At 40.1% G+C, this 27,906-nt stretch overlaps 1 protein-coding gene across 1 annotated transcript; it reads left to right on the top strand.

The window, feature by feature from the left end:
• Window positions 1-406: 406 nt before the first annotated feature.
• On the top strand, window positions 407-26,966 carry LOC136852118 (ionotropic receptor 21a-like). Its single transcript, XM_067126567.1, has 7 exons — window positions 407-576; window positions 10,934-11,159; window positions 11,558-11,703; window positions 12,182-12,280; window positions 16,548-16,714; window positions 25,912-26,041; window positions 26,346-26,966. Exons 2-7 carry the CDS (start codon window positions 11,138-11,140, stop codon window positions 26,445-26,447), a joined length of 666 nt encoding a protein of 221 aa, XP_066982668.1. The 5' UTR covers window positions 407-576; window positions 10,934-11,137; the 3' UTR covers window positions 26,448-26,966.
• Window positions 26,967-27,906: the final 940 nt, after the last annotated feature.

Consider the following 27,906-nt stretch of genomic DNA (forward strand, 5'->3'; position numbering starts at 1 on the left):
CCTTTGTCTGTTTTTACTTCTGTAATGTAGTAGAAAAAGAAATGAAATTCATTTCAATTGTTTTAATTACTAGAACTGTGGGTTTCCACTCGCCCCCTCATAAACTCTCTCCTTCATTCCCCAAAATGGTTAAGCCTAAACCTTCTGTCTGTTCAGAATGACTGCCAAGGCTTTGTTTCCAGGTGACCGTCGTACCTTCTTGGAGTCAAGCAGCGACAAGGGCGGAGCCCAAAAAAGAGAAAGTCGGCACTGCCCGCTGTGTTAACCCTCCATGAGGTTGACTGCTGCCACGTGGCCTACATAGAAAACGTGACAAAGATTGACCTTTGCGCCACCTACCAGACACAAACGGTGTAATCTCCGAAGGTTATTTATAGATGATGCAACGGAAATTGAGAGAGAGAAGCGCGCAGAACACCACTGAGGACAGATGTCCTTAACCTTGCCGAATCCTCGAACTTTCCACGTGTTCGACCCCAAGGCTCAAACCAGTATACCTTTGTAGTGGCATTCCCATTAATTCCCTCCTCCATTGCCAGCCCCCTGTCGAACGAGGGCACCGTCATCTTGACAAAGGTAACGTACCAGAATAAGGTTTCTTAGTCAGTTACGATTCCTGTAATATCTCTGTCTGATTTTTCATTTATTTTCCATTGTGCAATCACCTACAGTAATTTGTGTTGGAGCATTCAGTGTTGATGTAATTATGCATTTAGTGTTGAACTGAGTTATTTGGCACCATCTAACCCCCCCACTGCGATGTTTCCTGTTATGAAAACATCATCGGCATAGAATACTTATTCTGTGTAGAATTCACTCATTTAGCAGGCCCTTATTACCTGTCCTGTAATTCACCATTCTTACGATCTGTGTTTTTTTATGTAAATACAGTTAGTTAAGAGAGCCCTTGAGTTTATGTAATTTTCCCTCACATGAAGAAGGCCCTAAGCCACAGATTTTCCCTTGTTTGTCTACGAAGTTGTCCTAATATTGAGTCAGATGAGCAATGAATACGGTAGATTTCTTGATAATGTAAGGAACTCCCTGTGTTCATCCATTGCCGCCCAGAATCAAGTAAGTATCCCCTTGACATTCGTAGCAACTGGCGACCTTTGCCAAGTATGCAATTGCTTTGCAATTATTAGCAGAATAGCAACTGCTAGCTGGTCTGCATAATTAGAGATGACCCTGATATCATACTTCCTCCATTTTAAGCACATGAGAAGAGCCAGTTCCATAGCGTAAGTACATGTCGAAATATTTTGTTTAGGTTTATGCTAGGTGCGAAAAGTGACTGCAATCAGTGTTAGGTAATCAACAGACCACGTGCATGCCAAATGAATTCATGAGAAGAGAGTGTATTAACAATTCCACGAGATTTTGTGCTATTGCATGTTAGTTGCATGTTTTAAGAATAGGAAGCTAGGGAGCAACTCAGTCGAAGAGTTAATAAAAAGGAATAGAGCCCCTATTCCTTCATCCACATGATAAAAGACAATTTGAAAGACCTAAATTCCCAGATAGGCACACTGTAGGCGACCACCAAGGCTTTGACTCCAGCTATTTTTGCATCAGCTATTTTTGCATCGCTGGATTTATCTCTCTCTCTCTCTCTCTCTCTCTCTCTCTCTCTCTCTCTCTCTCTCTCTCTCTCACTTGATCGATAGGAAAAGCTAGGAAGTACTTAGGAATCTAAATTTCCGCTCTCAAGACGAGAGAATAGTAATTCCAACCTGGAATCTTCAATTCCAGGCCACGTGGGCCAATTCCTAACTGTCCGTCATCTTTGATTAGTGATTTCCATTAGAAATTCCATTGTTATAAAAACCACATGCACAGTGCTCATATATAAATCCATTTCTTTCGCTCGTTAATTTTATCCGTATGTTCTTGCACCCTGCAGTATTTTTTGGAAGTGATAAACCTTTAATTCTTTAACTGAGTCGTATATTCCTCGGCGAGCCCGTAGTATTCCTGTAAATTTATTTATTTACGAATATAAGAGTGAGAATTTCCTCTTTCATTCATTACTGAGGGAGCCTCCGAGCTTGGGAAAAAAGGGATAGGCCCAGGCAAATGCCAGACACGTGTCAAGAGAACCCCTCGCCCCCGCCACCCGCCTGACTCATTCATTGTCGGCAAATGTCACGAGACCAGAAGTAAACATTGGAGTACTATTATTAGTAACGTGCGAGCTAAGGTTTGTTTTGATAAAGGAGAATAATTTCTTTTCTTCCCCACGCATAACCTCTCGGCAGTCTGGACTGCCCCTTGCATGTTATAAGATTTTTATCTTACCCTCGTGTGTTAGAGATTTTAATATTCGATAGGATCGATGTACCGTTTTCATTACACCACAATAAAATTATTTGACAGCGCAATGAAAATTTTCTTTACACACCATAAGTGTATAAGCCCATAAGCATTTTTTTTTATTGAGTTCTGCAGCGTCTCTCCGCAAAATAAAATATACATAAATGCTTACATTAGCTTGGGCTAAATTGTCGTTCACTCTGAACAATTGAGTGTTTCAGACACCCTGAAATTTGTCTTAATCAGGCATATTAATTTTTAACTAAGTCTTCTCAGACACCCTGAAACTTGTCATATTCAGACACATTTTCAGACACCCTGAAATTTGAGTCTTATTTAGACATACTAATTTTCGTTCATTCTGAACAATTGTTTCAGACACCCTGAAATTTGCCTTATTCAGACATATTAATTTTTAACTGAGTCTTTTCAGACACCCTGAAATTTGTCTTATTCAGACATACTGTACTAATTTTCCTTCATTCTGAAGAACTGAGTCTTTCAGACACCCTGGAATTTGTCTTATTCGGACATAAATTTTCGTTCATTAAGAACCACTAAGTCTTTTCAGACACCCTGAAATTTGTCTTATTCAGACATATTAATAGACACCCTGAAGTTTGTCTTATTCAAACATACTAATTTTTGTTCATTCTGGACAACTGGGTATTTCAGACACCCTGAAGTTTGTCTTATTCAGACATTAATTTTTAACCAAGTCTTTTCAGACACCCTGAAATTTGTCTCATTCAGACACTAATTTTCGTTCATTCTTAACAATTGAGTCTTTCAGACACCCTGAGATTTGTCTTATTCAGACATACTAATTTTTGTTCATTAAGAACCACTAAGTCTTTTCAGACACCCTGAAATTTGTCTTATTCAGACATATCAACAGACCCTGAAGTTGACTTAATCACACATACTGATTTTTGTTCATTCTGGACAATTGAGTCCTTCAGACACCTGAAATTTAAGTCTTTTCAGACGACTGAGTCTTTTCAGACAACTTGAGTCTGTTCAGACTCCCTGAATCTGTTCATTTCGAACAGTCTTGAGTCTTTCGAGCACCCTGAGTCTTTTCAGACACTCTTAATACTTCGAGACACCCTGAGTCTTTTGAGACACCCTGAGTCTTTCGAGACACCCTGAGTCTTCCGAGACACCTTGAGTCTTTCGAGGCACCCTGAGTCTTTTGAGACACCCTTAGTCTTTCGAGACACCCTTAGTTTTTCGAGACACCCTGAGTCTTTTCAGACACCCTGAGTCTTCCGAGACACTCTCAGTTGTCAGAGACACACTGAGTCTTTCAAGACACCCTGAGTCCTTCGAGACAACCTGAGTCTTTTGAGACACCCTGAGTCCTTCAAGACACCCTGAGTCTTTCAGACACCCTGAAGGTTAAGTCTTCCAGACAACCTGAGTCTATTCAGAAATACTGATTTTCTAACGGGTCATGCCCATACAATCGTTATCTGAAGATGTCTGCGACATCCAGAGCCCAGCAAAATGAGGAATTCAAGTTCTACATGCCCACTGCAAAAGGCATGGGACTATCAGGGCAAGCCCTGAAAGATTGGGTCCAAGAGAGAGTAGATGATACCAAGGTGGAAAGAGAGGCAGAAAGACAGGAGGAGGAGAAAGAAAAGCAGGAGAAGGAGAAAGAAAGAGTAGCACAGGAGAAATGAGAAGAGGCAGAAAGACAGGAGAAGGAGAAAGAAAGAATAGCCCAGGAGAAACGAGAAGAGGCAGAAAGACAGGAGAGGGAGAAGGAAAGAGGTCATCAGCTTGCAATGGTAGCTCACGACATGCACAACACACCAACACCCTCTCCTCACTCAACCCTCGGCAGTATAGGCAACCTCATCAAAAACTGGGATGAAGCCGAGCCTGAGGACTGGCTCGACCATGTTGAAAAGGTCCTGACGACCTATCAGCCCTCTACTGCAGAAGTGTCTCTGATCCTGGGAAAGCACCTTGAAGGGAAGGGTGCTATTGCATTCAACGCTCTCCCCCGTAAGGATCAAGGAAATCTTGCCTTTGTCCGCCAAGCCATCATGAAGGCTTTTGAAATAACTCCTGACCGTTGGAGGAAAAGGCGGAGAAATATGGGTCAATGTTGAAAAGTAGCCAATATCCCACATTGGATAACAGAATAGTTTTCTGGTGCATTTCCATGCTACTTCAACGAATCCGATGGAGATGTTTGTCAGAAATCCATAGTTTTGCTGTTACACATATGCACTTTTTTATGTTGCGTTATGATGTATGAATGACTCTGCTTCTGTCTGTTGACGTTTCACTTGGTTAACTCATAGGAACGCAGGAAACTTGGTAAATTAATTTTTCTCACACTGTCTATCTTATTTCAGGCGGGGTTAAAGTGATTCGCCGGGCACTTTCTTAGGTTTTATTCTTATAACACTAAATAGTTCACACGGCCAGCCACACTGGACTTAGAAATTTCTCTTGATGTCAGAGAAGAGAGCAACACAGATCTTACCCAAAAGGGGTTCAAGTTAACTCTAGCTAAAAATTGATCAGAATGAACTCTGGACCTATGTTGAATAAAACTCTGCCTCTTTGAGGAAGTCTACTCTAATCTTAATGGTTCAGTTTCAACTCCCACTTTGGCAAAGGACAAATCAGGTCAATTTTGCTGACCTTTTCACCTCATAATCATTCCTTTAGCTCCTCCTTACTTTCCCATATCTCGACGTTGGTTGTTTAGTCAAACTCTAATTTACTTGGTCTCACGCTATCAACACCGCGTCTCTCTCTCTCTCTCTCTCTCTCTCTCTTTCAAATTCACTGCATAACATTGCAGTTGAGGGCTTTCGAACCACAACTCCAAAAAATACGGATTTCCGGCAAAAATCTCCGTCAAATTCGATGAAAACGCGTGAAAATACACCAGAAAAACTATTCCATCATCCAGTGTGGGCGTAATACTCTTTCTTAACTCACTAAGTCATGAACCATGGCAGTGTGTAATGATACTTGAACAGTATTTACATTCTGCGTAACAACACAACTCGTCAGTATGTCACTGCTTTAGTTTGCATTTTGCTCATGGCTTCAGTTACTGTTTTTTGCATAAAATGGGTAAAATTTTGTAAGTTGCCAACATAAAATATTGCCACGAATCATAGGGTTGTTCACTGGTTACAATTTTACCGTGTTAGCCATGGTAGGGGGAGGGGTTATTGTCTTACCTTATGTCGTAATTTGATGAAGAGCTCTTTTTAAAAATGGGTAAAATTTTGTTGCCAATATAAAATAATGCCACGTAACATAGGGAGTTCACTGGTTACAATTTTGCCGTATTAGCCATTGGGGGTGGGGGGGGCGTTTATTATCTTACTTTATAAGCCGTAATTTGATGAAGAGCTCTTTTTAAAAATGGGAAAATTTTATAAGTTGCCGACATAAAATAATGCCATGCTACATAGGTGTGTTTACTGGTTATAATTTTGCCATATTAGCTATGGAGCGTGGGGGCCGGTATTGTCTTACCTTATAAGTCATAATTTGATGAAGAGATCTTTTAAAAATGTAGGTTACAATTTCAAAACTCTGTGCAATTCCTCAAAAAATGTTCACTTTTTGAATGGAGATTTCGAATGAATAGCCATTGATCGTGATGAAAACCATTAGAAGTTGCCTCTACAATAGCCATACTTAAGACTAATGTTGATCTAAAAATTCAAATGAAAGCACGATACAGGCCTAATGATGTGTTTTAGATAATGCAATATAATCGGCCAAGAAAGTCATGTGATATAATATATTGCCAATAGTATCTGGTCATCGGAAATCATTCAGATTCATTGGGGGAATTCGATAGCCTGGGAGGGACTTAAAAAAAAACGCACCTAGTGGAAACAGTCGCATTCACTGGATAATTTGAATACGTGGGTGGAACTTCAGCCGTACAGTCTGCAACGAACACGTACAAATGCATGATTTTTACGGGAGAGTGAAAATTCGTGTTTTTGCAATAAATTCATTATGCAAGTAAATTTTGGTTTGCGACTAGTGGTATTGGCATTCAAAATGTTAGTTTTGAGGAGCTCTACACAACTGTGTAGGTTATATAGCTCTATTGGTTATATAACTCTTATATTAGTCACTTGTAAACCATTACCAAAATATGCCCAAGGAATTGGGCCATACCTGGTCTGATTGGATCTTCAAAAAATCCCAGGCCCTAAAACGACGGCTAGAATCTCTGAAAGCCACCAATGTGGAGGCTGTCCTCGAACTTTGCCAGCTTGAGGACTTCTTATTTTATGCCCTGCCAGCTCTTGCCACTCATCTATGCGATAAGGCACCAAGACAGTGGTTGAGTGCTGCCATTGGGCTGACATATGGGATACCCATCATCCCCATCTTAGTTCCCATGGACGAAAATTATATCCCTCCTCGCCTGCCTCAACCAACTCCCAGCAACCTCACAAGAATGGGCACCCCCATAAGAAACCCATGTGTGGGTATCGTAAGAGAACAGGGCACCCCACTGAACGGTGCTGCTTGAAGGCTGAAAATCAGCCAGAAGACCCCTCTATGTTCTCAAATGGGACAATACCCCAACAAGCCACACCTGGAGTGTGGACGAAGGGTAAAGGGCCTGCTCCCTCCTATGGGACAGTGCTAGGTAAAGATTATAGCCAGACTTACTGCCCCACTTGCAAAGTCTATGGGCATTCTTCCCAATGGGCAAAATGCCCTAATAATAATAAGTCAAATACACCTGCCCTTGCCTTGGCAGTCACTGACCCAACATCTTTAGGGCCTCCAGCTCAGGGTCCCATTTATGTGGCATTTCCCCTAGGTAGGTCAAGGCATTTGATGATTCTGGCACACAAATGTCCCTCATAAGGGAAGACAAGGTTCCCAGTGGCGCTACCATTAACAGACGTAAATCATCATGATTGAAGGTATCAATCACTTTGAGATGATACTTCCTACTGTCAAGTTGAGGGTCACGAGACCTCATAGATCTGAAATTTGCGACCTCGCAGTTGCCAAATACATTCCTGGAGGTTATGATCTCCTCCTGCAGCAGGATTTCCTGTCCCTAGTTAAGTTACAGCAATCCAGGGGTCCAAATCCCCCAAATCATTCATTGGGTACGAGTAAGCCTTAAACGCCTGCATTCGTTCCACTGACAGTGCCACCTGAGTGTGATGCACAGTGGCCCCCTCCACCAAGATCGATTCCAGATCCCATTCCAGTGCCCGGTCCTGCCCCAGTGTCAGTGCCAGGGCCCCAAATAGATTCCCCTCCAGGAGATCCCACTCTTGATTCACAATCTCTGCCAGTGTCACTTGGGTGTACTGAACAGTGCCAAGCTCCGTCCGTCCCGAATGACGAGCAAATTCCAAATCAAATATTAGTGCCTGCTCCTCCCTTAGTATCAGCGCCAGAGCACGCCCCTGATCTCCATTCCAGAGATCCCAGTCCAGGCCCCCTCTCTTTTCCCAGTTGGCTCCTCTACCACAGCGCAAGCTCACCCAAAGGTGCGGCCTCGCAACCCATGCCTGAGCTGGTCACTCTTACCTGCAAGCCTCTCACGACCCCCACAACCATTTCAGCTCTGTCTCAGTCCGCTGCAGACACAACAGTGAGTAAGGATTCTGTCAAGCTCAATTGGCCTACGAACTCAAGGAACTGCGATGGATCATGGTAGAGCTTGTAAAAAGGGCCCCTGCAGCAGCTGTCAAAGAAGCAGACACAGGTGGCACTCAAATACCCTCCCCAGGTTCGGTTCCACCAATTCCTCAACCAAGACAAACCATCAAAGCAAGAGGTCTGTGGAGGAAATACCACAGGCGTGGATAATTCCAGGTAGCTTAAGGACAGCCCCCCAAGCTCTCCTGTCACCCATACCAAAATGGCACAATGCCATCCCTTTCCCCTACGAAGACTTTGGCACCTCTATCCAGAAGAGGATGTCAGGGTCCTTCACCTATCTGTTTTCCTTATAACTCTATCCCTTATTCTTGTCCTTTAACATTTCCCTTCCTTACTTTTGATTATTATCACATTTATTTTATGCCTTACCAAGGCCCCATTTTACTTTAATCCCCTCTGCCCATGCAGAGTGCCAGTGACAGATATGCCAACTGCATAAGTCCTGTGACTTCCCTTTCATGCCTACCACAGCATGATGCATTTAAATTGTGATATGCCATTGCCATTAGTTATTACTATATGAGCGCCAACTTGGCGCAGTGCTGTTATCGTAGATGTTGGCAAGTGATCCTGCCAGAAGTGTCGCTCCCTCTGGCTACCTTTTTGGCCTTCTTAGGCTGAGAATGAGCCTAGTTGTTTTCCATAGGCTAAGGAATGTAATTTTGGCATATTTAATCATCATGGTTGGTGAACAATCATTGATTACTCTGAATCTGTCATCTATTCTCTTGAGTCTCAGACTCGAGACCTTGTGTTTATAGTGCCCAAATGGCACTGAGCGTTGCTCATGTATCATGGAAACACCTAACTAAGCCCACGTTTACCCTATTGTAATGCCTCTTCAAGGCAGACTAACTGCATGTGTGCAAAATTTCGTAATTGATTATTATTAAGTGTGCATGAAGTCTCTCTAGAGTTAACCTAGTATTAATTCATTGTTTTAACTATACCATTATGTTGTGAAAAATATACTGATTAATGCTGCCTTAATGTAATAGGAATTTAATGATAAGAATATGTAATTTCTAGCAGCAAGTATTTATTCTGCGTTAACATAAATGTCACAATGTTGTTTTGCCTCCTGAAATTAATTGCAATGCAGAAGTTTAAGTTAAATTATAAGGCACCAAAGGGAAATGAGGGAGAAGTAAAGTAAAGTCTTAAGTGAATTTGCTTGCTGGTAATCATTCTCACCCAATCCAGGGTGTGAATGCTAACTTGGTTGGGGAGGTGCGACGGATGGAACCTCTTTCCAAGCCACCTGTGTCTGTTTTTATATTTGTAATGTAGCAGAGAAAGAAATAAAATTCATTTCAGTTGTTTTAATTACTAGAACTGTGGGTTTCCACTCGCCCCCTCATACACTCTGTCCTTCATTCCCCCAAATTGTTAAGCCTAACCCTTCTCTCTGTTCAAAATGACTGCCTAAGGCCTTGTTTTCCGGTGACCGTCTTACCTTATTGGTGTCAAGCAGTGACAAAGGGGGAGCCAAAAAAAAGAGAAAGTCAGCGGCCCCCACTATCTTAAACCCTCCACAAGGTTGACTGCTGCCATGTGGCCTATACAGAAAACGTGACAGAGATTGACCTTTGCGCCACCTACCAGATGCAAATGGCTTAATCTCCAAAGGTTATTATAGATGATGCAATGGAAATTGAGAGAGAGAAGCACTCAGAACACCACTGAGACAGATGTCCTTAACCTTGCCTGACCCTCGAAAGATCCATGTGTTCGACCCCGAGGCTCGAACCAGTATACCTTTGTAGTGGCATTCCCTTTAATTCCCTCCTCCATTGCCAGTGCCCTATCGAACAAGGACACCGTCATCTTGATGAAGGTAATGTACCAGAGTAAGGTTTCTTAGTCAGTCACGATTTCTGTTTTTTCTCTCTGATTTTTCATTTATTTTCCATTGTGCAATCACTCTCAGTAATTTGTGTTGGAGCATTCGGTGTTAATGTATTTATACACTGAGTGTTGAACTGAGTTATTTGGCACCATTTGCGCAGTTCCCTTTGAGTGCCTTATTATTCTTGCAAGTAACCGTCTTGCATATATTGCAGATAGGCTTCGGCTGTGGAATCACTCAGCTCTATCCATGTGCACGCCCCCTTCTACTGCCCCCACTGTGATGTTTCCTGTTATGAAGACATCGCTGGCATAGAATATTTATTCTGTTTAGGACTCATTCATTTAGCAGGCCCTTATTATTACCTGCCCATTAATTCATCATTCTTCTGATCTGTGTTTGTTATGTAAATACAATTAGTTAAGAGAACCCTTGAGTTTATGTAATTTTCCCTCACATGAAGAAGGCCCTAAGCTACAGATTTTCCCTTGTTTGTCTACGAAGTTGTCCTAATACTGAGTCGGATGTGTAATAAATACGGTAGATTTCTTGATAATGTAAGGAACTCCCTGCGTTCATCCATTGCTGCCCAGAATCAAGTAATTATCCACTTGACATTCATGTAGAAATATATATATATATATATATATATATATATATATATATATATATATATATATATATATATATATATATATATATATATATATATATATATATATATATAATATATTATATATATATATATATATATATATATATATATATATATATATATATATATATATATATATATATATATATATATATATATATATATATATATATATATATATATATATATATATATAAATGTTTGCGTATGAGGGCAATCGCTCCATGAAACCAGAGGTATTTCGTAAATTACATAGAATCGATTGATAAGTGTAAGACTGGTTTAATTCAGATTTTCTCTCTCTCTCTCTCTCTTATAATACTAAACTTCACCTGTCTGGGTTACATTGTATTAACTCGGTTAATTATTTTATAAGCAAGCTTTTGGAAGAAAATAAAATTTTTTTCGGTTTATTACAGGTATGGATCTGCATCGTGATCACGACCCTGGTCATAGGTCCAATTTTAAGGCTTCAGTCTGAAATCTCAGAGAAATTCAGCCCTCAAAACTCGAAGTGGGACCTACAGACTTACTCACTCAATATCTTTCGTAATTTGGTTCAGCAAGGTAATCTTCTCATCATTGAGAGCCTGTCTCAAAGGATAATATTCTTCTTCTGGTATATGTTTTGTTTGGTCGTCTGTGGTAAGTTATTTTTTCAAGTACCTTTTTTATTTAATGATTCATTATTCATCTAAGTGAATGAAGATTGCTAAGGTAATGGGGAGGGCATAGAGAAAATTAGACAAGAAAGTAATCTTATACTCACTGCAGTACTCGAATTTCTTAATTGAATGAATTAATAATTAATCATGTTAAAGCCTTCAACTCGGTTTTTCATTTTAGTCCCGGATTTGTTTTTCCATTTCTACTTGTTATTTTTTAAATATGTTATAGCATATATAGAATAAATACGTGATATAGTTATTCTTTTACTAAAGCAATAAACTAGAAGCTGAAAATATGTATCTTTAACTTTCTGATAAATTCATACATAACAGAATATATAAATAATTTCCTCATACACAAATGATCTGTTACAGTTCTCTACTCTGGGACTTTAACTGCAGTTCTTGCTATCCCTGTTTACGAAAAACCAATTGACAGTTTGGAAGACCTACCGAGAGCAGTGAGGAATGGATTTACTCTGACTGTGGTCGGGGACTCTCTCAATGAATATATGTTTAAGGTCAGGATGAGTGATTATAATTCATATTTATGAAACTAGTCAGAACTGTAATGTTTCTCATTTTTACTGGGGTATGACCAGTTATTATACATCTAGAGAAAGAATGCTTTACATGTGTATTACACATGGCCAATGGAGTCGTTCTGAATATCATTTTTACCAAAAAATTTACGCCATTTTATAAATCTAAAGATTTTTGAGAATTATACACTTAAAAATGTTCAAAAGCATAAGGTTCTATGTATTCTATTAATCACACACTTTTATACTCATAAGGATATATTTTGGCACAACAAATTTTTTGGCTCACAAGAAAAACGTTTCATGTATTCTGTTAATCACAAATTCTTAGCCTTCGAGTTATACATGGGTCAAATATTAAATTATCTTCCTTGAAATATGTGGAAATCTACTTTTTAACCATAGGCATTGCTCAACCGATATTCAGCCACATGTGATAATTAACATAACTTTCAAGGACGCAACCCACGGCATTCTGAAACAAACCTGGGGACTGTTCAACCATAAGGACAGATCAAAGAGTTTTGTCAATAGCTCTGCAATTGGGATGAGACTCGTAAGTAACACAAGTACTGTGATTTGTGCACTTACTCTGGAGCAACATGTAATGTACTTTTAAATGACTAGTTTAGCTTACGTTTTTAAGCCCAACGGGGGATGATATTTCAGATTATTATTATTATTATTATTATTATTATTATTATTATTATTATTATTATTATTATTATTATTATTATTATTATTATTATTGTTATTATTATTATTTTTGTCTATCACAGCCATCCTATTCGACTGGGTGGTTTTTATGGTGTGGGGGTTCCAGGTTGCATTCTGCCTCCTTAGGAGTCCATCACTTTTCTCACTACGTGCGTTGTTTCAAGTAGCACACTTTTCTGCATGAGTCCTGGATCTACTTCGGTATCTAGTTTTTCCAGATTCCTTTTCAGGGATCTTTTGGTCGTGCCTAGTGTTCCTATGATTATGGATACAATTTCCACTGGCATATTGCATATCCTTCTTATTTCGATTTTCAGGTCTTGATGCTTATCAATTTTTTCTCTTTCTTTCTCTTCTGCTCTGGTGTCCTATGGTATTGCGATATCAGTGAGTGATACTATCTTCTTGATTTTGTCAGTTAACATTACATCTGGTCTATTGGCACGTATCACCCTATCTGTTCTGATACCATAGTCCCAGAGGATCTTTGCCTCATCGTTTTCTATCACTCCCTCAGGTTGGTGTTCGTACCACTTATTACTGCAAGCTAGCTGGTGCTTCTTGCACAGGCTCCAGTGGAGGGCTTTTGCTACTGAATAATGCCTCTTTTTGTACTGGACCTGTGCAAGCGCCGGACATTCGCTTGCTATGTGGTTTATGATCTTGTCTTTCATATTGCACTTCCTGCATATGGGTGAGATGTTATTTCCATCTATTGTTCTTTGGACATATCTGGTTCTTAGGGTCTGATCTTGTACCACTGTTAGCATTCCTTCTGTTTCCTTCTTGAGTTCTTCCCTCTGTAGCCACTGCTATGTTTCATCGCTGGCTAGTTCTTTTGTCTTTCTCATGTACTGTTCGTGCATTAATTTGCTGTGCCATTCCTCTGTTCTGTTTTTCATTTTCCTGTCTGTATATTTCTGGGTCTTCATCCACTTTTATCAGTCCTTCCCATGCACTCCTTAGCCACTCGTCTTCACTGGTTTTCAGATATTGCCCCAATGCTCTGCTCTCGATGTTGACACAGTTCTCTATGCTTAGTAGCCCTCTCCCCAATTCCTTTTGTGTTATGTATAGCCTGTCTGTATTTGCTCTTGGGTGTAGTGCTTTGTGGATTGTCATGTGTTTTCTAGTTTTCTGGTCTATGCTGTGGAGTTCAGCCTTCATCCACTCCACTACTCCTGTGCTGTGTCTGATTACTGGTACTGCCCTTATGTTTATGGCTTTCGTCATGTTTCCGGCGCTGAGTTTTGACTTGAGTATCGCCTGAAGTCTCTGCATATATTCTTTCCTGATCATGTCCTTCATCTCTTGGTGTTTTATATCCTCTCCTTCTATTATTCCAAGGTATTTGTATCCTGTCTCATCTATGTGTTTGATGCTATTCCCATCTGGTAGCTTTATCCCTTCAGTCCTTGTTACTTTGCCTTTTTGTATGTTAACCAAGGTACATTTTTCTATTCCAAACTCCCTCCTGATGTCCCCAGATACAATCCTTATAGTCTGGATTAGGGTATTTATTTCCTTGATGCTCTTACCATACAGCTTGATGTCGTCCATGAACATCGGATGGTTAATTCTGTTTCCTCCTTTCTTGAGTTGGTGCCTAGCATCCATCTTCTGCAGTACTTTTGCTATGGGAATCATCGCTACTACGAAGAGTAGTGGGGACAGTGAGTCACCTTGAAAGATCCCTCTCCTGATGTTAACCTCTGCTAATGTTATCCCAGAGCTTGTAAGTACTGTATTCCAGTTGTGCATTGTATTTTTAAGGAAGCTGATGGCGTTTTCCTCTGCCCCACATATTTTCAGGCATTCTATTAACCACGTGTGTGGTATCATGTCAAAGGATTTCTTGTAGTCAATCCATGCCATGCTTATGTTGGTTCTCCTTCTCTTACTATTCTTCACTACCATTTTGTCTATTAGGAGCTGGTCTTTTGTGCCCCTACACTTCCTTCTGCAGCCTTTCTGTTGGTGGGGGATGATGTTTGTATCCTCTAGGTGGTTGTATAGCCTTTCACTGATGATGCCTGTTAGTAACTTCCACATTATTGGTAGGCAGGTGATAGGCCTGTAGTTGCTTGCTATATTTTCCTTGTTCTTATCTTTCTGTAATAAGGATGTTGTCCCTGTGGTCATCCACTTGGGCGCATGGTGGTTTGTGATACAATGCTGGAGTTGTTCTGCTATTCATGGGTGTAGGGCCTTGAAGTTTTTGAGCCAATATCCATGGACTTCATTGGGACCTGGGGCTTTCCAGTTGGGCATTTTCTTTACTTGGTGTCTGACTGTGTTTTATTGTTTTATTCTCCCCATTTCTTCTGACTTGATTTCCTGGAGCCATGTTGCATGTTTGTTGTGTGATCCGGATTGCCCCATATGTTTTCCCAGTCTCTTACTTCGTTCGGCTTCAGAAATTTCCTGGTGGCTGTCTTCCCCTCTTAGTTGGCTGTATAGTCTTTTCTGATTGGTTCCAAAGAGTTTGTTCTGTTGGTATCCTTTATTTCTGTTTATGTACCATTGGATCTTATGTGCTTTGGCTTTAAGCCTCTGTTTTATATCTTCTGTTGTGTTGTTTAGTCCCTTCTCCTGTACTTTGTATTTCCCATTCAGTTCCTTTCTTGTTTTCTTGCTTCTTAGCCTCTTTTCTGCCATGTCTTTCAGTTTACACAAGTCAGACCTCATCACCATGATTTGTTTTTCCAGGTGCCTTTTCCAAGGCAGTTGCTGGTTTTGTTGGGTTGGTTGTGATGGTGGCATTTGTGTTTGTATCCCCATGAGCTGTATTACCAGTCTTGCTTCTGCATATGCCAGGTTATTTGTTTCTGTGATACTGGTGGCGTGTATTAATCTCATTATTTCACTAACTTCACTTGTTTTTTTGCTTAGTTTCTTTGTGTTGTAGGCTTTCATGGAGGGGATCTTTGTTCTTTCTGTATCTGGCTTCATCCATTGTCCGATCTTTTCCACCCATTCCGAACTCTCTGTTGCATCTTCGGTGTTTTCTCGTGTGTCGTTTGGTGGCTCATCATTCCTGTCTTTTTTTCTGCTCATCATCTCTTAGTCCGTCTTCTTGTACTTTGTTGCTGAGTGCTATTTCTCTTTCCAGTTCCTCTCTTTCAGTTATGGAAAGCCAGTTCTTTTTCTTAATGTTCCTTACTTGGTCTGCCAGCCTCTGTTCTGTTTGAGGGGTGTTTTTTTTCTCATTCCAGATGTTTAACAGTCTTCTTCCGTATCCTCTTTCTGTTGGGTTGTTTCTGATGTAGCATCTCCATATTTCCTTCTCTTGTCCATTTCTTCTTCTGGTTTTCCTCTGTAGCTCCAGTCTCTGGTTATTGTCGTTGTGGTGGCCAGTTGCTGGATGACAACCTACAAGTACCTGACCGTCCTCCCCGTCAATTGGGCTGTATACCTGGCTGTCGGAAGAAGCTCCTCTGTTGCCAGAGGTTCCATCATTGCTGAGTTTTGCTATTTAACCCATAGCTGGACCCTACCCCATCCAGAATAGGTACTCATTTACATCTGAGTAGACTGAGAAAATTATGGTAAAGATCCTCTTCTAAGGAATCAACGCCGAGGAGAGCGGTCACCCATCCAGCGACTGACCAGCCCCAGTGTTGCTTAAAAAGTCCATCGATGAGGTAAACCACTCTGCCACGGCGCCCATATTATTATTATTATTATTATTATTATTATTATTATTATTATTATTATTATTATTATTATTATATTATTATTATTCTTCAGAAGGTGAAACCTATTCATATCGTTCATGGCCACAGGGACCACTGACTTAGAATTCTAGCTTCCAAAGAATTTGGTGTTCATTAGGAAGAAGTAGGAGGTGGTAAAGGGAAATACAGAAAGAAAAGGCCTCACTTACTGAAAAAGAAAAAAAAATTAACAAATTGATAAGTGGGTAAAAATGTATTAAAATGCAAGGAGACTAATATTAAGGGGTAAACAGAGACTTAAAAAAAAAATTTTGCAGGCCAATCATGTTGACTTCTTATCTGTATAAAATCATGATTTTTAATGTTTATTAGAAATTTTTATCTCAAAATACTTCATCAAAATTTCCTTTCCTTTCAATGGCTCTGGAGATCTTGCAGGAGAAATCAGTGCACATTGTCCCATGCACGAATGGAAAAATTATCTCGGTAGAAATGGGGGAACAGAAATTCTACGTGGGACGTGAAGTCTTCTATCCTATGTCTATTGGATTCGTTTTCCCACAAGGAGCTCCTTATCAAAGACCTTTCAGTAAAGTGTAAGTCTCTTGATGCAGTTTTTATTTTGTATTAGAGCATTGCTTGATAAATTATTGGAAATACATTCATGCATGTAACTTTGTTTAGTAATGTGGCGGAATTCAAAGCCAAAAACAACACACAACACAGATACATAAGAACTCACCTGATCATGGTTGCTGGGAGATGGATTAAGGCTGCCGTAACAGCCACAACCGCAAGCAACCACAAACACAACAAGGAAATACAAAAAAGAAACAGAACACACAATAAAACAGCACACCAGCGAGAAAAACCAACAACTCCCGGAAAGAAACGCCATACAAAAACGGTCCAACGAAAACCACTGACCGGCACTAGTTCTGACTAAAGACTCTCCCCAAAGCCAGAAACTCTCCTTCACATTTTCCACAGACAGACCTTTCATAAACAAAGCTTCAGCTAACGACCGCCCAGCCCTCTTCCAGCTTAGCAAACACTCACTACAACAATTACACCAGCTCGCTCGCTCTCTCTCTCTCTCTCTCTCTCTCTCTCTCACACACAAAACGTTGGGAAATGCTAAACAAAAATTCATTCATCCCTCTATAATTTTCCCCCCTTTAGCATTTCCCAACCAACTCACACTGCCTTAAATTGCCTTACATAACACCCACGGATGCTCACTAGCAGGTCCTTTAGAAGCAACGTTCATGACTATGCGTCATTCCTCAGACTGGCTCTCTCTTCCAGCAACATTCAGATTTACATTTTCTCCTCCATTCTCTCTCAGATTCACACTATCTTCTTCACTATTACCACTCCTCAATTTTCATCCACAATCTCATCTATACCCTCTAACTGGATTCCCCCAAATACCTCCCCCAATTCTTCAGCTAACCCATCCCATTCGCTCATTGACCTTTCCAATTCTTACAACGATTCATTCATGCTTTCAATCACTCATATATTACTGTTACGGCTCTCACCTCCCTACACTTGCTGCCCTCAACCGTTCCACTCCACCCCCACACATTCAGTCAAACTTAGTTATATCAAACCCGCATATGCTATAGTTCTATTCATACCATCCCGATCATCCATTATTGCGGCTTTATCACTCATTTTCACTTTGGCACTCACACCTATCACTAACTTACGATCATTCCGTTCACTTACGTTCTTCCCTTTCTTACGTTTCCTACCATACTTTCTATCAAAACAAATTACTGATCCTCATACACAGCTCTCATGCATGCCCGTTCCTGCCATTCGTTCAACCATTTATACCCCATTCTCTCTCACATATTCCGGTACATCCTTCCATCACTTAATTGGTTATGATGCGCTTTCGTATTTCTCTCACACTGCATCTACACATACTTCCCCTACAAAATAACTAAGCCTGGTGCTTTAACACTTCATATTGACCCTCCGATTCTTCGCACTTTATTTACATTCCAACGCTGTTTCTCGATTACTTCTTTCAGCACTTTCTCGCCCACCTTTACTTAACTTTCAAACCTCTCATACGCCTTCTTCCATACCTCCCTATCATTTCTCAGATATACTAATCGGTCTCACTATCTTTTTCAAAATTGTACATTTACACGGAGACATACTGCAATACCCATATGCGGTGTGTTGTATACCCTAGCAGCCGCCCAACATTATCCCAATCGTTATCACATTCACTCATCATCGTAATATCTCCGTCGCGTTCTCACGTTCGTTCGCCAATCCATTCACACTGGGCATATACGGCATAGAGTACACGGCCTCATACCCCCCAATCACAGCATTTGCTCAAACTCCCATCCAACAAATTCAGGCCCATTGTCACTCAACATTCAGCGTCGCTTGCACACACATTAGCAATATCCTTGACCCACCATTCTGCTTCTGATCTCCCACTCTTTTTGTTCCGAATAACCTGCATGTGCAAACACTCAAATGATCTACCATTACAGCCATTCCCACATGTCCTCTAGCAGTCACCTGGGCAACGGCACACGTCAATCACAACCATCTCAAATAACTCTTTCATCTGCAATGCGCACTTAACACAGGTGGATTCGCATGCACACTTTGATACTTACCCTTCTGACAGTCCGCACCTGCGTAATCGCTACGTCCGTACAAATTTTATTCAAAATAGGCCACATACAATCTCTCTCTCATACATTCCCATAATTTTATTTTCCCAGATGCCCAAACCTATCATGCACTATGCTTCATACCCACGGCTGCATCTTGAAAACACTGGCATGTTACTTCCCATCCCCATTCCTTCCTGATGCAAAAAATAAGCTATACCTTTACATACAACAAATCTTTTAGCACTTCAACTTATACTTCTAACTCAGACACGACCAACTTCCTACTCTTACACCTCTAACACACTAAGCTTAACATACTTATTCTCATGCACTGATTTTGCATCTGCCAATTCCTCTTACTCAACAATCATTTTCTCCTTGCAATATCTACCATACCTACAAAACTGGTTTTAGACACATCCCCTCAGCAACCTTCGTTATTCCCTATGCCCTTTCTAAAATTCCCCTCCCGACATCACATATATCATGCATTCTCAAAACCTCACATCCCAATAAAATATCATATTTATCATTCGTACTCTCAATCACACAAAAATCACTTTCTTCCATCATTACTAATTTCTAACCGTTCCACACACTCCTTCCAACCACTGCTACCCCGTAAATTTCCAATCTCTTACTCCCCCCTAACCAATTCCTAATTTCACGTATTCCTCAATTTCTCATCCATTCTTAAATATGACATTCATACTACACCTGGTATCTACTCGCGCAATCAATCTTACTCCCCTTACAACACACTTGCGCTCATGCACTCGTCAGTCTTTCCAGCAAAGCCCCCTCATGCAACAACCCTCACGTACATGCATCACCGCACAGCTTGCATCCTAGAGGAATCACCATTTGAACCCCTTCACACTCAGTTTCCCGAATTCGCTGTCACAGTCACCTCTTTCGTCTGCATACACTTGTTTGTGCCCTTCCATTCCACATTCGACACACTTCGCTCTGGTTCTGAACACATTCTGCCATATGCCCATTCTTACCACAGTTGCCACATATTACATTCACTAGGTACCCTACAACCATTGTAGCCATGACCCACCTGTCTGCACCTGTAGCATTTAACTATCTTTCGTACACTCACTTACCAATGTCCCGGGTGCCCCACCCGAAACGCCTCCTAAAGCCCACCTACACTCATTCTTTATGAAGTCACTCCTTTCCCATCTAAAACACTTTGCTCGACTTCCACTCACTGACCTTCCCCTTTGTACTACTATCCCTAACCCGTCCAACCGTTGTTCCCTTACAAACCCTACATTCATCTATCACTGGCACCTCCACATTGCTTGCTCTTACCTCCTATCTGTACACTATCTGCCATTCTCATTGGACCCCTCAACACTGCGTCCTAAACACCAAACTCACCAGCACTCTCTCATCTACCCCAGCCATACACTCACACTTCTGCTCTCTTTTATAACCCTGTCAAGCTCATAATCTTCTACAATTTCCAAAATTTCTCCCATCTCGTCCATCTTTTCTCCTTCCACTTCAAGTTCCACAAATTCTCTCACTCCATCTGGCACTGTCTCCTAACAACTTCGTACCCAACTCCTTTTATTCATCTATCCATCATCCCCAAACCTTCCTCGCCAACGTCTCCAGCCTACAAGCATACAGTGACAAGGTTTCCCCAGCTTTCATTCTTGCCTCATCAAATCCATTCTTCCTCTTATACTTAACACTCCTTTCATACGCCTCGCTTGCTCAACTAGTCTAGCTTTCTTGTCATACTCAGCATCTCCACACTCATAATAACCTATACATATCAAGCAAAAACCAGTCAAATATTCTCCTAATTCTCGTGCCTCTCTTACTCTCCCCATACTTATCCTGACAAAACCTTTCATACTCTAAAGAAATCATGCACATCCCTACTTTCATACTCATTATACCTTTCACCAGGGTACCTCCCTCCACATACATAGCCTTTCTCACTTCTTTCTCTACTTTCAAACTCTCACTTTGCTGCCTTTCCTGTCCTTTCATACCACTTCCGAGATACAAGGTCCACTATACCCGATTATCTTCTCATGCCTCTTATTACCTTCTTTTATCACTTTTGTCATTCCTCCATCCTCACTATCCGCTGCTATCTTTACCCTGTTCTTTCTCCTTTCCACTTCTTCCCTTCTTACCAGTTTCCTTTCCTTTTCCCTTCTTCCCTTTTTCTTCCCTGACTTATCATACTTTCCCTCTGTTCCTTCCCTTGCTTTTCATTCCCCTTTTCCTTACCCTGCAGTAGCACAATTCTCTCGTTTCACTTCCTATTCCCGCATCACTTTCATCCTCACTTCCACTCACTTCTTCTCCTTTTCTTTCTCTCTTGCCCCTTCACGTTCCAGGGACCTGCCACTTGTGGCCCCTTCTCCAAAAATACCCTTGAACATACCTTTCACCATTTCTTCCACACCTTTCATCATTCCCTCCAACTTTTTATCCATCCTCTCTTCCATTCTCTCTTCTGACTCTTTCATCTCCCCTTTCATTTCCTCTTTTGCTCCTTTTACCAATGATCCCATCTCTTCCAACTGAAGCCTTAATTTCTCATTCTCACTCTTTAACCATGCATTCTCCTCTCTCAACCTCACCAGTTCCTCTTCCATCCTTTCCTCCAGTCACACTACCCGCCACCAATCTTAATTGCAACTGCAACTTTTAGTTGCCCGTTGGAAGCGCCAAATATAATCAATGGCGGAATTCAAAACTTAAAACAACACAACAACTTACAGATACATAGAACACTGACCCTGATCCTCGGTTGCTGGGAGATGGATTAAAGGCCTTACGTAACAACCACAACCGCAAACAACCACAAACGCAACAAGGAAATACAAAAAAAAAAGGAAACCAGAACACACAACAAAACAGCGCACCGACAGAAAACCAGCAACTCCCGGAAAAGCATGCAAAAACGGTCCAACACGAAAACCACTGACGGCACTAGTTCTGATAAAGACTCTCCCAAAACCGAGAAATCTCCTTCACATTTACAGACAGCGCCGTAAACCAAACTTCCAACTAACAGTATATCCCTCTTCCAACAACCAGAAACACTCACTAACAACAATTACACTCGCTTGCTCTCTCTCTCTCTCTCTCTCTCTCTCTCTCTCTCACACACAAAACGTCGGGAAATGCTAAATAAAAATTCATTCATCCCTCTATAGTAATACATTCATACACGTACATTGGGAAATACATTCGTACACATACAATACATCTGGTTTACAGCATTATTATTCACTGCTATTCTGTTAATTATGTCTTTTATGTATTCTGGTGAATTTACTGTGTTTTTTTTTAACTCTTTAGTTATCTAAGAACACTACCTTCCCTTGATCGTATTCTTTTCCCTGTTTATGTTTGTGCTGGCAATAGTTTTGTACTACGTTCTAACTGGTTAGCTAAAAGGGCTATTTCTAAAATCATTAACAATAGTATTTAACAGTGACTATTACCACTCCAGCTAAAATAGTACGTAACAGTGTCAGCTGGGATTTTGTGGGCACCAGAAGAGATGGAAGACCAGCTGTATATGAGAACTAGGAGACTAGAAACTGGAGATGAGGGGAAACCTGTAAGAATGATGGAGATAAAAGCACAGAAACACATAGGTGGCGAAATTTTACAGAGGCACTTGGCGTCACAAGGCACTGGAGGCGATGATGTTGATGATGATGTACATAAACAAATGCACTCTTTTTGGATGCATTATTACCCTGAAACAATTCACCTTGAATTTTACTTATTCATTTATTTTTCTAGCTGTTTACCTAGTCATTTATTAATTTATATATATATTTTTTATTTTCCAATAACTGATCTCCTCTCATTGCTTTCCTATTATCTTCTGTGACGTCTCACAAATGAACACCAAATTCTTTGAACGCTTGAATTTCTAGTCAAAGACCCCTGTAGGTTTGTTCCATATGAATAGGGGCTTATCTTCTGGATAATAATAATAATAATAATAATAATAATAATAATAATAATAATAATAATAATAATAATAATAATAATAATAATATGCTCCTTATGATTCGCTCTTCGGGCTCAGCGATGTTAGTCACCAACTGGCCGATATTCATACTGGAAAAAGGATAGCGTGTGGAATGCTGGAAGTCTTTTATTGAAATATCCAATCAGAAATACTTCCCACATTCCACACACTATCCTTTTTCCATTATGAATATCGGCCAGTTGCTGACTAACATTGCTGAGCCCGAAAAGCGAATCATAAGGAAAATAGAAAAGACACTGTATAAGATGATTTCGCATAATACAGCCATCCTTTTAATAAGACCAGTTAAAAGAGGGTCCTTCAAATAATAATCCTTCAAATAATAATAATAATAATAATAATAATAATAATAATAATAATAATAATAATAATAATAATTGCTGCATCAGCTGTTTTCAGTTTATATAGAGTTTTCTCTATTTTTCTAATAACTAGCCTTTCTTGGTTACAGCTTTGTGACGGTAGTAGAGTTGCTCAGGTCCACAGAGTTGTTAATCCAGTTCAGGTGTTTAAGGAAGATTTTTGGCCAACGTTTCTCCCAGTCACTGCTCTGCATATTCACAGCAAAGGACTGGAGAAGACTGATGTTCATGTTGAGTTCCACTTTTTACATACGCGATGGTCAGCAGGGGGTCAACTGCATGCTGACTGCTGATTGACTGAGGCGAAATGCGTGACGTTGCTTGGATGGAGAGAATTTTCCTCAAGCCAAAGTCCCAAGCTTGATGGTCGCGCTGCTGTAGTATCACTCGTCGATGGTGATTGGTCACTGCGTGGTGCTGATGTTGTGTGACATCACTGCCTGGTATTACCCAGCAAATATTTTCATTGGTCATAGAGTGGCTCGCTGGATCTTGCATTGTGGGGCCTGGAGTGTCGCTTGCTACGGCGTCTGTTGCAGGCCTTTGCACCGTGGGTCATCTAATGCTGGTGGGTAGGAAGAGAAATTCCTAGGTTATATTTAATGAGGTCTTCACTTGCTGTATTAAGAGCTCCTCTAGCAAACTTAGGGGTCTCGAGTCCGGGGCCTTTCTAATTATTTTGGTGTTCTCGACAATCTTATTTATTGTGATGCCTGTGTGATGGGAATCCCTCATATGGAGTTTTATAGCACCCCTCTTGCTCATGACAGGAAATCCTCTTAGCCAGTTTCGTGGTGGCTTTCAGTTGCCAGTGCCATTTTGAAATATATATTAAAGCCGGGACATCCAGGATGGCCTGGGCATGTTTTGAAATGGCATACTATGTTTTTCTGTCTGGGGATCTCTCATCGGTGGGACCGGGTTGTTCTTCATTATCAGGTCTCTTGTGCACCTGTTTTGGTAGTAAATGACGAGATCCAGTAAGGTGTTGACGTCAGTAGTGGACACATTTCTCTGCAATAATTTTCTTTACGGTATGTTGGTCCTCCAGGTATTTAGGGTGCATTCCTGCTTTTTAGTATAATTCAATTCTTTCTTGTGGATGGCACTGGCGCTGTTCACGTTCATCATACCACTGATCCAGTGCTGTACATATTTACTTATTTAGTTGCTTGTTTGAATACCCATTATTCACAAGCATTTGGGAGGTGCGGTAGAGTTCTTGGTGGGTGTCCTGCTAGGACAAACAGTGTCTAAAGGCCCTCCTTACGAAGGCCTTGATGGTGGTATTCTTATACCTTGCAGGACACTCGCTGTCTCCATTAAAGCAGAGGCCAAGGTTGGTTGTTCACGGACATGGAGGTTCTCTGACCGCCGTTGGTATTGCAGACGAGAATATCGAGAAAGGGAAGCTGTCTGCTACTGCTGAAATCCACTGTAATATTTAGCGAGCTGCATTCCTGGGAGGTGAAGCAGAGTGTCTCTACTTTCTTCTCATCGTCGGCTCGCACGAATATATCGTTGATGTAGCGCTCATAAATGCGGGGTCTTCATGTATGGGGAAAAAACCCGCTCTTCTACTGCTCGCATATAAAAGTTAGGAAAGATCACGCCTAAAGGCGGGCCCATTGCCCCACCAATCTTTTTTTCTATACATGTGGCCCTTGTGGGTGGAGAAAGGGGACTTCTTCGTGGATATCCCAGGAGGCCCTTGGGGACCCCCTCCGAGATATTCAGCCTGGGGCGTAGAGGGGTCCCTGTCCCCGATGATTAGGTCAATGGTTTCGTCTACAGGAACATTAGTAAACAGAATTTCCACGTCCAAGGAGGAGATAGTTCCAACCCCAGGGTGGATCTCTGATCTTCTCCAGGAATTCCACTGATGAATGGAGGCTGTAGTGATTGGGCACGTAAGGAGTCAGTATTTGATTGAGACGTTTAGCCAAACTGTAGGTGGGTGCAGGCGTCTGCCTGATAACAGGGCGAAGGGGATTGTTGGGTTTATTGGTCTTAGCATTCCAATATTAGTACAATAAGCCATAGTCTCCGGTGATGGACGGGAGGTGTGTTGCACTGGCAGCAGTGTTGACAACTCGTAAGGTATTATTGGCCTCTCTCTCTTGATCTCATCTACCGGGTTCTTAGTGAGGTGCTCAAACTTCGTTTGGTTGGGCAGGATCTCATCTAGATTCCGGTGGTAGTCGGCAGTATTGATCAGAACGAAGGCTGCTGTTTTATCTGCCCAGCGCACAGTGATGTCTTCTTGTCTTAGCTCTTTTGCACAATGCAGTAACCAAGAAAGTCAGTTATTACAAATATAGAGGAAATTGTATATAAACTGAATGCAGCTGACGAAGCAATCGCTTTCAATACTACATGTTTGAAAGAGGGGTCTACTAGCCAAACATAATAATAATAATAATAATAATAATAATAATAATAATAATAATAATAATAATAATAATAATAATAATGATAATAATATTATTATTATTATTATTATTATTATTATTAATAAATAATGGCTCCTTTAGGCTTGTTCCATATGAATAGGGACTTATCTTCTGAATGAATAATAATAATAATAATAATAATAATAATAATATTATTATTATTATTATTATTATTATTATTATTATTATTATTATTATTATTATTATTATTAATTCTGGACATCATTAAGGCAAAAATATCTCGACTTCAGTCCTTCCTTTTTGCGATTCCAGACTCAGGAGACTTGTGGATGCAGGGTTGGTAATGAAATGGGATAAGGGTGAAATTGAAAAATCAACAAAGAAGCATCACGAAGAGGATGAAGGCTCCAGCTCCTTGGTCATCACTCTTACTCACCTTCAGGTTAGTATATATATATATATATATATATATATATATATATATATATATATATATATATATATATATATATATATATATATATATATATATATGTGGTTTGATGTTACGGATATCAGTGTTTCTAATAGACTTATAATAGGTAATTCACTGCTTACAATGAATCAGAAACGTTTGCAAATATGAAGGATTTCGTTCGCCCATCTTTGGCAAATCAGTTTATTATTATTATTATTATTATTATTATTATTATTATTATTATTATTATTATTATTATTATTATTATTATTATCATTGTTCATTACAGGCTGCTTTCTTCTTGATGTTTCTTGGTTACTTGGTGGCAACGATGGCATTATTAGCAGAGGGGGCTCACTGGGCGTTACTTAGGAATAAACAAATGACGTAAAAATAACAGAGGATCCTTATTAAGCCTGATTACCCAAGAGTCTACTGAGAAAAATATCGGTTAATTTCATAAGTTATTTAATGCATTTTCTCTTGTTCATAGTTGAATACTAAATGTATATAAATAGAACTTGCTTAGTTGGCTTTTATTTTATTTGCAATATATATTTTATGCTTTTTTCAGACTGCATTAAAAAAGGATTTTATGGTTTGGAAAAAAAATTTTGCTCCAACCTCAAAGAAAATGATGACTACGTAATTCTTTGATGAATTTTAAAAATGAAAAACGACAATTAAATAATCCTTTGACGAATTTAAAAAAGGAAAAACGACAATTGAATAATTTCCATACTCAATTGTATATCATTTAATTATATTTCGAAACTCAGTGTTGTTAATTTGTTACCTAAACTTCGACGAACTGCCTATTTAATGTTACAGAGAAAAACGGCTACAAATCAATCTGTACTTGATATGATAACTTATATTGTAAGTGACTTCGTCAATAAATGACTGCAAACTGAATTTCATCTTTCCCTTATCTTAGAACAATTTTATTAAGGATTTGCGCTCTATTAACAAATAGCATTAACATTTGTCTATTTATCTGATAAAAAAAATCCAGTAACATTTCACATTTAAATCTCACCCGATTTACATAATTTAACAGTATGTAGCACTTGACTGTGAGACACCACCTGGATAACAATTTTAGATAATTGTTTAAAAACTTAATCCCCAGTTTTAAATAATCAATTAAAAAATCCATGTTTTTTAATGATATGAAATCAGCAGACACTTTTAATGGCTTTTGATAACAACACAGTTGAGCAATGGTAAATTTGACTATGTCGAAACATACCAATCTCACCTGACGGCTTCACACGTTCCAAGAACGATCACCGAGTGACAAAGGAACGTGACGGCTCGTTCCACGCTCCCCCCGTTAATTAACGCCCTTTCTGAATGGCCCAAAGGCTTCCTGGGGGCTAGGGAGTTAAGCCATCGGACCGCTTAGTCGAATGCCACCTGTTCCTAAAGATGTGTCTCTCTCTCCAGCCTTCTCAAAGACTGTTCCAGTATTGTGGAAATGGTTTCTGTTTACGTCAAGAATTGCTGATGGTAGAATTGAATATGTGGTTCTATTTTATAGGTGGAATGATGAAGAAGAAGAAGAATAACAGAAGAAATTAATAAGATCTCCCTCTCTCTCTCTCTCTCAAAACACGTAGAGTGCTTTGCTTTTTACATTCTTTTGTCTTAGTTGACTTCTGTGTCTGTCTGTTTGGGTCAATGCTTTTGACCCAATTTCTTACCTGTTCCCTTCATCTGATGGACTTAAAATTTTACATGATTACTCGACCCCGGTGACAATACAACCTTACATGGTCAATAGGTCATCAGTGACCTTTAGTGACCCTATAGTGACTCTCCCCGTATCTCAGGATTTGTATAAAAAT

Source organism: Macrobrachium rosenbergii, chromosome 25, assembly GCF_040412425.1.
Source record: "Macrobrachium rosenbergii isolate ZJJX-2024 chromosome 25, ASM4041242v1, whole genome shotgun sequence".
In the NCBI taxonomy this organism is placed as follows: Eukaryota; Metazoa; Arthropoda; class Malacostraca; order Decapoda; family Palaemonidae; genus Macrobrachium; species Macrobrachium rosenbergii.